The 11,926-nt window shown below is 43.5% G+C and overlaps 1 protein-coding gene across 7 annotated transcripts in view; it reads right to left on the reverse strand.

Moving 5' to 3' along the window:
• The window catches only part of kmt2cb (lysine (K)-specific methyltransferase 2Cb), a 162,132-nt gene that overhangs the window by 18,720 nt on the left and 131,486 nt on the right, over positions 1-11,926 (reverse strand). For 6 of the 7 annotated variants that reach the window (XM_061979481.1, XM_061979477.2, XM_061979479.1 and 3 more), the window contains 10 exons: positions 11,851-11,924; positions 10,220-10,420; positions 8,041-9,984; positions 7,442-7,755; positions 5,839-7,352; positions 5,395-5,506; positions 5,159-5,225; positions 5,017-5,077; positions 4,659-4,891; positions 606-2,228 (listed from right to left, as the gene is read on the reverse strand). In XM_061979481.1, the coding sequence (XP_061835465.1) occupies positions 606-2,228; positions 4,659-4,891; positions 5,017-5,077; positions 5,159-5,225; positions 5,395-5,506; positions 5,839-7,352; positions 7,442-7,755; positions 8,041-9,984; positions 10,220-10,420; positions 11,851-11,924 (6,143 nt within the window). The remainder of the gene's footprint in view (positions 1-605; positions 2,229-4,658; positions 4,892-5,016; positions 5,078-5,158; positions 5,226-5,394; positions 5,507-5,838; positions 7,353-7,441; positions 7,756-8,040; positions 9,985-10,219; positions 10,421-11,850; positions 11,925-11,926) is intronic. The other variant, XM_061979478.1, reaches the window with a different exon arrangement.

Here is an 11,926-nt window from a genome sequence, read left to right on the forward strand (position 1 = left end):
AACATTCATTATATTAAAGTGCTCTCATAGTTTCGGCTAGGTCGAAGGTCCCAAACAGGCGGACTGTGGTCTGTATCTGGACCCAGGCGACCAATCACGTCTATTTTGACTTCAGTGTGAACAGATAAGGTATGAAACAGCAAAGAAAATTGTTCAAACTGTTTAGATACAAAGTATACTGTAGTTCAATCATATTTTTTAAAATACATTAACATATATTTTTGTGTTGTAATTCAGTTTCAATAGGTTGTACAGTTTAACATATTATTGTAAATGCTGGAATACTACGGTATATAGAACTGTATGTTTTGGTTTTTTTTACATTTTATTTTATCGTGAAGACAAAACATTTGGGACTGATTTATAATGCCGGTTCTACTTGATGATGTTCCGGTCCACCGCTTCAAGAGATACTTTTAATTTAGGACTTCTGAGGTTGAGGTTTTCAAGTACATCAGTGAGTCATTCAAAACTATGACAGGTATGACTCATAACATATGACTCAGCACGCCTCTTAATCACTTATCTGGTGGATGACTCACTGTGCCGCCCACCCCCCAGTGCGCTACAACTACATGACACACACGGCTAACACAGACACTGACCCCATTGCTGTCCACAGAGCTTTGCCTGAGCAGGGCTTTGCAGTCAGCAGGTTCCTCCTCCTCTGATCGCAGGCTCTCCTCTGACTGCTGCTGGGAGAACCTTGGTGGAGTGGTACTCTTGTTCTTCAGAAGGTGTTTCAGTAGTTCATTGCCAGCTTCACCCTTGTTTGGTATTTGACCTAAGGGGAAAGGAGACATGCTCCCTTTGCTGCCTTCCTCCTTCACAGAGCTCATCTCTGAACTGACAGGCCCTTCTCTTGAGCCGTGACACTCACTGGCGTCAGTCTGCTCCAGCTTGATGTTGCTGAGGATCCTGTCGTGCTCCTGAGCCTGAGCTCTCGCTGCATCCAGGGCAAGTCCACTTTGTCCAGAATGCCCTCCGGAAAGTTGTCTCTCTAGCTCAGAATGACTTGGAGTAGAACACCCAAGGGGTGATCTTGACAGGTCTTGGTCTCCAAAGAGATGGAGGTTCCTGGTTGGCGTTGACGAGGTGTCTGAAACGCTCGGCGTGAGTGGGGCAGTGAGATCCGAGTGAGGAGTCGAAGGCGTTTTGACAGAATCTGTATCGTCGTCCTTCTTCTTTTTGCGGTTTCTCTTCTTTTTCCCTTTCTCATCTGGGATGATGTTGGAGTACAGCTGGATTAAAGATTGGCCTGAGCCAGGAAAGTTAGACGGAAGAGGTGTAGCTTGGTCGCCCCCAAATGGTGGGCATTCGCCTGGCATCTGAAGCATCATGCCTGGTCCACTAAACGGACGAGGCCTGGGCTGACCCTGTGGAAAGTTAGATGCTTGTAGCCCGAGATGATCAGGCCCCATTTCTGGAGGCATTATCCCATTTCCCATCGTAGGCCTCCTTTCACCTTGCATAAAGACCCCAGTTGATGAGCCCATGGCCTGCGGCTGAGGGAACATCGGTCCAAGCTGTTGCTGCTGCTGTACAAGAGGCCTCTGGGGCTGTATGAAGTCCGGCGGTAGCTCCGAGTTAAAGAACGGCATCTGAGCGAGCGGCGCCATGTTCCCATCTGGCCGCATCATACCTTGCTGCTCCATTTCCATGCGGTGTTTGAGGGCTCTCTGCCGTTCAACCTCCTGCATGAGCTGCACCCGCTGTCTCTCCTGCTGTTCCCTGAGCCTCTCACGCCTCTCCCGCTCCTGGAAACCCTCGCTGAATGGATTGTTGTCATCAAACTTCACACCGCCTGCTTGCATGGGTTTGACAGAGCCTTGAGGTGCTGGTGGCACTTGTGGCTCCACTGGCATTTGGGAGTGCTGAAGCACGTTACCCATTGGCATCTGATGAGGCTGTGCTGGATGTCCCACGTGCACTTGAGGGGGCATTAAAGGTGGCATTCCAGGTCCGCCCATGGGAATAGGAGCCCCAGGGTGCCAGCCCGGTGGTGGCGGGTTGGGCATTCTTGGAGCAGCGTTCGGCGGGCCAGTATGAAGTGGCATTTGCATAATGGGGTTCACCTGAGGCTGGACTATTGGCGGCCCACTGGGAACCATGCCAGCAGGACCCGGCGCTGGATGCATCCCAGGAATTAAGGGTGTCATGTTGTTTTGTTGCTGTTTCATCCGGTATTCTTCTATGAGTTCAGCATGCTCCTTTTGTTGCTTTCGGATCTAAAGAAAAAAAAGAGTGAACAAGGTCACATTTCATGTGTAAGAAAATAAAACAATGGTTTATAAATCTTGGGGGGGAGGCTTTGACACAGCAGTTGAAGATTAGAGAGGTCAAGCTTAGAAGTAATTCTCGTTTATGTCATAGATCAGCAATTTCCGAAGTGCAGGGTCTCTGCAGGTTTCAACAAGTCAAATTTAAGACTTTTCAAGACTTTTTTAAGACTGGAGTGAATATAATTTAAGACAACTTCACATCCATATGGACAAAGACAAAGGAAAATCTGAGGGCCAGAATGAATTGTAAGTATATGAATTCATTCACTGCTCTTTCACATAAGAAAATAATGGTTAAACTAACTAAATACCCCAGGAGCCTCTCTATTGTAAAGTAATTTAAAAAAATATTAGCAAACATCATGACAGCCTTTTTTCAGATTTGCCATAGAATTGTTTTCTTGCAAAAGGTGCAGTATGCTTCATATAAAGTGTTTTCATGCAACAACAACAACCAGAATGTCAGCAATGGAAGAAAAAATCACAACAATAGATCACAACAATCTGTGAGAGGGACTGTTAGCATATTGGCTAAAGCCAAATGGTTAACTTTTGCAGTGTTTTTGCAGCTGTCAGAATTGAGCAAACATATAAAAACATATATTGTACTCCTACTGTATCTGCACAAAGTTGTAAAAGCCTCAACCCTTTGGATGGGAATAAAGTGGATAACATTCAAATTGGTGAAGCTCATTTTGTATCTAGTGTGTATAAATGAATGTTTACCGCTTTTTTGTGACTTTTTTGAAAACATATTGCTAATAAACAAGGACACATTTTTATTTAAGCATGACAAGCTAACATTCACAAATCTCACTTGCTTTTGCTCACCCAACCATAAACAGAGTGTAAACACTAAACAGACAACTTTTATAGCTTTTAATGTCAGTTGCTCTATAAACCCGGAGAAAAGATTAGGCATGAGAAGCTGACCTGAAATTATTGGAATAAATAATAGAAATAATATAAGAGAATTATGTTTTTTTCTCGTTTTACTGCTGTGAATACACTACTACCACAGAGAAATGAGTGTGTGCTTACTATATGTAATAGTCTGATTTCACTAATAAACATCTCATATTGATCACCTTCGGCAATTTGCGCCACTTTACCCACAAGTGTTTGTGGTGTTTCATCATCTTTTGAAACAGACTTATCCCGGATTTTTGACTTTTACATTATCATTCCATTCACTTTCATCGCAATGTTTACAAACGCTTCCCTCCTCAATGTCTCCACATCCGAGTCCTAAACACTTTATACGTTTTCATCCACCGGCTTCAAGCATGCATTAAATTTATTGTTCTAGAGCCACAAATCGTTGAACTTGCACTTACTAATCTTATGCAAGTAATTCAGCTTTGCTGTGGGCTTTTGTTAAGTTTAATTTGCTGCTATGCTAAACTGTAAACATACATCGATGCGCGCGCATTTCACACTAGGTAGTGCGCAATAGATTTTGACCGGGCAGCACAGGTAGCCTACTTTACTTCTGTTTTGTAGTTACATTACAGTGTACCCAAAAATCTAAACATTTAAAAGCAAGACTGAAGTTTATGCATGTTTTAAATACAATTTATGTAAATAGATTTTTAAGACCTTTCAAAATCGTATTTAAAACCTTTTAGGAGATTTTAGGATATTTTTAGACATTTTTGGCTATAAATTCAAATTGTTAGGTTTAAGACTTTTTAAGACCCCGCGAATACCCTGGAAGTGTAGTGACATGGCTACTGGCCCAGTCATATTCTACAAATTAAAAAAACAATAATAATAAAATTAAAAAAATACAACAAAATATGGTAAAAATAAAGCAAAAATGCATAATGTAAAAAGAAAAAGGTAAAATATTGATTATTTTAATTAACAAAGATTTGTCTTTAAATACAAATTGAAAACTCTAATGTTTTTAGCATCTCTCACATCCCCTTTAGTATTCCGCCTTTAGTGAAAAAAGTTTCAAATTAAATAAATAAATGAACAACCTTTATTGATTGTATGTTACACTTATACCACTTATACTTTTAAAGCTAAGGTTGCTGAAAAATAACACATTTTTATAAGTAGTGTTATATTATTGTATTACGACAAATTCAAAATCGAGTGGTTTGTCGCATGCCCACTATTTTCTAATATAATAAATTGCGCTGTGCATTGCAGTAGCTTGGTATTTACTCAAGCAAGTAATGTTAACGATGAAATACAGATCAGTTCTTTTTGTGCAATGGGATTTAGACCAACAATTTTAGGGGTGAGATTCCATTCATCCATTTTCTACCGCTTGTCCCTCTCAGGGGTGCTGGGGCCTATCTCAGCTACATTCGGAGAGAAAAAATAAGCATTCTGTGAAGGAGCTTGAAAGGCCTGAGCTCTTACCTGTTCGAGTTCTTTCTGCACAACACCCTGTTGCTCTGTGACATGCTTGAGCTGCTCAGCATCCTCCTCTGGGAACTCTCTCCCTGCCTTCTTTGCTGTTCTTTGCTTGGCAGACAAGGCTTTCTTTGACTTCCTGTGAGCTCCGATCTTCTCCTCCAGAAACTTCTGCTGCATTTGAAGTAGTTGCTGAGTTTCCTGCAGCCACTCTTCATACTGTGCCCTTTGAGCGTTGTCTGGAAAGAAGAAGCTCTTTTGTTAGCAACCCAGACAGAATAGGAGACATAAATAAATACATTTCTAAATCTGACAATACTTCTAGACAAGCGATCATGCAAATCCATTTTTTTTTTAAACTTACTAACAAATCCAGGACCAAAATTGGGAGGATTTGGTCGTGTTACTTGTGTTAATTTGCCATCCTGATGGAAAAGGTAATCGAGAAGTTTGTTAATACATTATTTACCTGACGTAACATATTTTCATTTAAGAAGTTCTACTACCTGTCCTAAAACTTGTGGGGGAAGTGGTGTGCTTTCAGGACAAGCTGCTACAGGACCAGGTGGAAACCTGAGAGACACAAGCACAAAAATAGTATTTATGAATAATCTCTCCATGATTACAGTATTCCATTGTTTAGCCATGATTTGCTATCATATCCTCAACATTAGGAGAACGTAATTAACTTCTTTGTGTGTGTGTGTGCATTTTGAGTTATGCACAAAACACAGCTTCTTACCTGTTCATAACTATTGGAGACATTCCGATGTTGTTCTGAACCATGACTTTGTTGATGCCTTTAAGGGCAACCATCTTGGCTTTCATGATTGGGTCAGTGATGGCATCGAAGTCTGAGAAAAGCAACAAATGTTATTAAGAATTAAAACTAAACTGACACTGCATAGCCTAGTAGTGTATACGGGGTGGACCAAAATTATGTATATACACTAATGTGGGCCAAAAGTGCAGATCAGAGTTTGTGTTGTGCGTGGCAGTGTTCTGAAAAAGTGTGAGCAAAGTTGTAATTCCAACATTTACTAGACAAAACTTGTTTCAATATTTTGGGTCTTGAATTAAAAAAAAAAAGTATTCTTGTTTGATGCTACTATCAACTATGCTGCTGTGAAACATGAATATTCCCATTGCAGAACTAATAAAGGCTTTAAGTTAGAGCAAGAAGTACCTATGTTAGGAAAGAAAGAGTCAGTGGAGCGCTGTCGTATCATGGCTTGCATTTGTCTCTGCTGCTGCTGCTCTTGCCTCTCCTGATCCAAGAGGTCCTGCAACAGCAGAGGTTGTTCCTCCAGCAGAAGAGGACGGTGTTGGCTGTTCTGACCCAAGACCTGGTTTAAAACCTGCTGATCCACTCCTGAGACAAGCCCCACTTGTTGGTCCGCGTCAAACGCTGTCATGGACGACTCTCCGGCAGCGGTGCCGCCGGGCATTGCTTGACTCACTGAAAGGACTGGTGTATGCTCACTGTCAGTGACTTGGTTCTGCTGGGGCAGGGTGTTCGTGCCTTGAGTGACAGATTCAACTATTGGGTTTAATGGCTGCTCTTCAGGCTGCTGCTTAATGAGTAGACTGGAGAGGACAGGGGTAGAGTCAGAGAGGGCTCCTTGTTGGTTTGATTGGTTTGTTCCAGTGACTTCTGGGGATTTCTGACAGTCCTTAACCTCTGTTTTTATTTCCAAAGCCACAGATTCCTTACCCTCAGTATTGTCATGTTTGACCTCTGCTGGTTTTTCATCAGTAACATCTGCTTTTTCCAGTATGGTTGCTGAACTGGATGAAGCTTCAGTATTACTGGGATCCAGGCTTTTGTTCATCTCTGCAGTGTCAGCACTATCATCCATAGGATCACTCAGATCTAGTTCTTCATTAAACATGTCTTTTTTAATGTCGTCAAGATCAGGATCCGTGTAAGCAATGATGTCAAATTTCCCAGATGTCAAAAAGTCATCAAGGTGTAGGTCATTTGTCTCAAGATCCAGATCTTTGCCATCTTCAGGATCTAAATTAAGGTTTTCCAAGTCAGAATCTACCAAGTCCTTCACCTCTACATCTTCGAGGTCTTTCACCGCCGATTCCTCGGCATCCAGTTTCTCCTCTCCAGTTTCGCTTGTGGCCACTGAGACAGTCTCATTCTGGCCAGCAGGGGGAGCAGAAAGGATAGTGGATGTAGATATGTTTTGGGTCTCATTTGGAGAAGGCTGGCTCATGGATCTCATCAAATGAGACTGTTTAAGCTGAATATTCTCTGACATTTGGGCTTGCTGATGAAGATTGTCCATGCTGGCTGAAAAGTGCATGTGGCCACTCTGGTTGGTCATTGGGTCGACCATCCTGGGCCCCTGCATTAATGGAAACCTGCTGTCGAGCGTGCCTGGAAAGCCAGTAGGTCTTTGAGCATTCATGTTGGGATCCATGTCGGGGAATGCCATGCGTGGTCTGTTTTCTGCTGCTCTGTGTCGAAGCTCAATGAAGGGCTGGCCCATGATGTTATGCTGCTGAACTGGCATACCGCGTGGCGGAAAGTGCTGGTGAACTGCCATTGGATTACCACCAATCGACTTTGCCATTTCGGCAGACATGGAACGTCTCATCTGAGGAGGAACATCCTGCAATGGATGTTGTCTATGAGGAAACATTTCTTGGGGTGGATGAGGTCCTAGAGCGCCAGCTGGAAATGAAAACCTACAATAGGATAAGAACATGTAAGGACAACGGCAACATATTTAGAGCAAGTGAGTGACAATACAAAAAAATTAAATTCTATTACAAACCTTGGTCCCTGGTGTCTAAAATTAGGATCTCCAGGGTGTGGACCCCTAAGCATTTGTCCTTCATTCGTGAATGGAACACGTGGATCAGCTTGAAAAGGTCCAAGACATCTCATTGGCCCTCTTATGGGTCCTTGTCCGGGGTAAGGTGGTGGAGGTCTGTTAAACATGTCCCCCTGTTGCCCTGGATCATCCTGGGGCCAAGGTCTTGGTGTTCCAGGAGCCATGTTGCCAACAGGCTCCTGAGGGCACCTCTCTTGTCGAATGGCACTCCTTTGTTGCTGCTGCTTCAGGATGAGCTCTCGAATTCGTTGACGCTATAAAACACAAGAGTGGAACGGTGTTAAATAACAAAGGTTTCATAGATCACCCATGAATTACTATATAGACAAAAACTGACGGTTAAAATCAGAACAGCCCATGCCCAGTGTCATTATCAAATATACATGCTTCCTATAAAACCGCAGCGGCAAATGTTACCCCTTTATCAAGAATATTGATGGTATTGATTGACAGTATTGATTTCTATCATTGCTGCTAAAATGTTTTCTACAATAAACTCTTGAAAAAGAGTAAAGAAAAATAGGAAATAACAGAAGTACCTGTCTGAGCCTTTCCTCGTTTTCAGCAAGGGCAACACCCTGAGCCTCAGAGGGTATGGCAGGCAGTTGGGGGTTGTTAGGAAGCTGACTCGGGTCTTGAAGTGCATTATTACCCAGGCTTGACTGATCTTTAATTTCCATTTTCTCCAACTGTGGCCGAGGGGTCATAGGGGCTTGCTCAAATGGGTCATGACCAGGTGTTTGACTGGGTCTTCTGGAGGGTGACCGTGTAAATCCATCTTCCGGTATGCAAGGATGTTTGGGTGTTTGTGAGCCAGAGTGAGAAAAGGTTTCCTGAAGCCTGCCTTGAGGTGCAGAGAAGGGGTCCTGAGTTGCCATAGCTCCAGGTCTTAACCCCTGTCTATTGAGCCCATCTGGTCCAGGACGTGGTGTTCCTGGCGCCTGGGTGTAGGGGTCATTCATCATTGATCGGGTGTTTCCGGGTTGGGAAAACATGTCGCTACTCCCTGGTCTTGATGGCCCAGGTGTACTGGTAAATGTCTCAACAGGTCCTCTCTGGTTACCTGGCGACTTAGCAAAGCGCTCTACAGCAGGGGGTCGTGGAGTACCAGGTGGCTGAGAATAAGGGTCTACAGAGTGGGAAGGTGACATTCTCTGGACAGGGTGTGGCTGATGAGAAAACGGGTTCATCCCACTGGGGTGAGGGGTGGCAGGAGCATGCGAGTAGGGGTCAGAGGATGGGCTTGGGGTGTTTGAAGGTGGATTGTAGTTGTCATGTGGACGTGGAGTGCCAGGGGGTCTGGCATATGTCTCAAAGAATGGTCGCGGTTGAGCACCAGGTTCACCGACAGAGCGAGTATTACCTGTAGGCTGAGCAAATGGGTCATATGTGAAATGGTCTGGCCTCGGAGTCGAAGGAGCATGAGCATAAGGATTTCTAGACATTTGCGTCATTTGTCCTTGCTGGGCAAATGAGTGAGCTTGAGGGTGATGTTGGCCCATACGAGGAGGACTGGTAAAGTTGTCATTACCAGAAGGCCTAGGGGTATGTGTGGGCTGAGCATACGGATCAGCTTGTTGATTCTGGGAAAACCTGTCTGTAGGATGCTGACCTCCTCTGTATAAGGCATCGTGAGCCTGTGGTGGGGGCATGGGTGTTTTGAACAGGGGTACTGAGCCAGACTCATTGCTTCCAGGGATTGGTGTCAGTAAAGGTCTTGAGTAAGGGTCCGACAATATCATCCTGTTCTGGGCCATGCGTTGATAGGCCTCGTTTCTTATCATTGGTCTAGAGTACGGATCTCTGCCTGGCGAGCCCATTGGGGGTCTTCCCTGAGCAGCGTGGCTGGACCTCGGAGGCCCCATGGGCTTCAGAAAAGGGTCCATTTCCCCAGATGGCCTTGGCGTGTCAGGAGGTTTGGAATAAGGATCATTGCTCATGGATGTTGGCGAGCCAAAATTGTCATGGGCAGGAGAGGGCCTCCCTCGGTCCTGCTGTTCCATCAAAGAGTTGGGAGATTTGCCAGATTCTATGGGCATCCTTCGACAGGCATTTTGCCCCAGAGTTGGTGGTCTTGGAGTTCCTACCATCTTGCCATACGGGTCCCATGGAGAAGATGGTCTAGAGCCAGAGGAGCCTGGTGAAAAAACCTGTGGGGACTGAGGTTGGGATGACGAGCCAGATGGAGGAGGAGGAGGTGGTCGTAAGAACACATCATCGGAAGGACCTGATGTAGGTGTCCCTGGTAACTGTGGCCTGGCAAAGTTGTCCTTAGCATTCAGCTGCTGTATCGGGGATGTGCTTCCATTGCTAGGCAGGGAGGCCGGGCTTTGGTTCCCACTGTTGTTGTCATCTCCTTCACCGTGGATGTTGGTGTGCTGCTGATGCTGTTGTTGTTGCTGCTGCAGTTGCTCGTTCTTAACTTGCTCCAGTTTCTGAGTAGCTTCAATTTTTGCTTGCTGTTTGCTTTTCTGCCTCAATTGCTGTCGGAAGAACAAAATGAAAAGTTTCTGCATTAGACAAAATGTTGACGACGGCAAATGTCATTTGCAAGTGGCATGCAAAAAAAGGGAACTGGGCCTACTAACCACCAATGTCATCAGGGTTAATGCGAAGGGATAGTGCAGTTGTTTTGGGATGTTTTACTAATGCGCCTCTTAGATGTCTAAATAGAAAGTGGACCTGCTGCTGCCCTGACTTAATTGCATACCCTCTTACCTGTCTAAACTTCCACTCTTGTTCATGCTCTGACTCTTTTGGTTTCAAAGGGTCTTTAAACAGCAGTTCAGTGTCTAGTGGTATGTTGGGATCAAACACCTCAGGGGGCTGTGGATGCTGTGGATGGTGCCTCTTCACTGTCTCATTCGACATCTGGACTTTGTTGATGCGCAGGGCTGCTCGGTTATCTCTGGCCTTTTGCTGAAAGACAAACATTCAATACACAATATAAATAAAGTGCCATATACAGTATAAACTCATACAGGTAGTTTATAAAGATAACCTGCAAGAACATTGACATTAATTAGTATTACTATAGCGATCACTAATGCTCAGAGATGGGAATTGTTAAGATTTTTATGATTTGGATTCCATTTTCGATTCTGCTAAGCGATTTGGGTTCTTTATTAATTCTCTTATCTGGAAAAAAGTATAACAGTTGATTAGCATCAACTTTGTTTAGAAAAAAGAAACATGAGTGTACAAACACAAAAGTAAGGTCCTTAGAGACCCACAGTCTCGATGAGGTTTTGTTTTGAAAATAACGTAGTAACGTAATGATAATAATAAAATAAATACAACATAAAATTATTCCGTGACAAATGATAACTACAGAAGAATGCTCAGTAACATGTTGAACATTTCAAATAGACTTAAATGATTGTTGTTGTTTTTTATACACAAGTGGAGCATGCAAACAATGACAATGACAAATACAAGCAAGTCAAGTCCAATTAAATTGTGCATTATGCAATTTTGCAACATTGACCATAAACATTAACCATATATTTGCTGTGAAATAAGCATATCTGCTGTTTCAGGAAGCATACGCGATATTTTTGACCAATTATGGCACCTCCAACTGTGGAGAACACTTCTTATACAGAGAGGAGGTGTGCACCCTTTGAGCCAGTTGGACGCTGTCTTGTTAAGTAATGTATGGGATTCCACATTAACAGTTAATAATAGCAGGTTTTACAATGACGCGCTAACATGATAGGCAGTGTTAGTTACCTGCAGTATTAACAGCAGACGACATGCTGCTGGTAGAGATATACTTCAGCCCGGAGGAAAAACAAGTAATTCATTTAAAGTTATCACATAATGTCTGCCAATGTTAATGGTAGCATGTTTTCCCTTTAAAGCAAGTATTGTAAGTTGACTCCTTGTCATTCTTTCTTGTGAGTAACTCTCCAGCGTTTGTGCCACTGATCGGCAGTGTGCGTGTAAACGTGATTCGCGGCCACGTGAATCATTGAGGGAATCGTTAGCAAAATTGGCAAATGATTCCCAGGAATTGAAACACTGTGAGCCAGTTTTCAACAAGAACCGGTTTTTGATTCCCATCCCTGCTACTGCTAGATATTTTTTCAACTCAGGCAAATAGGTCAATGCACAAAGACACACTTAAAGTTAACTGCATTAGCAAGACCATTGTGGACCGTGAAAAGCTGCCACCATTTAATTAGTTCACCCTTAAATGGCTGAAGTTGCTTTGCAAAAGAGGCCTGATGCATCACAGAAGAATGCAGAAATTAATAGTTTACGCTAGTATGCACCATTTTTTGTGTATATAGTACATACTTTAGATGTTGTAGAAAACAAAAAGTAAACATGCAGTGTGAGCTTACCACATATGGGGCCCTGTCTTGTGAACTAGCTTTCCTCCAAAGTTTTGCAATTTGCTTTACTCTGGTGGACCAGTCT

Source organism: Nerophis lumbriciformis, linkage group LG19, assembly GCF_033978685.3.
Source record: "Nerophis lumbriciformis linkage group LG19, RoL_Nlum_v2.1, whole genome shotgun sequence".
Lineage (NCBI taxonomy): Eukaryota > Metazoa > Chordata > Actinopteri > Syngnathiformes > Syngnathidae > Nerophis > Nerophis lumbriciformis.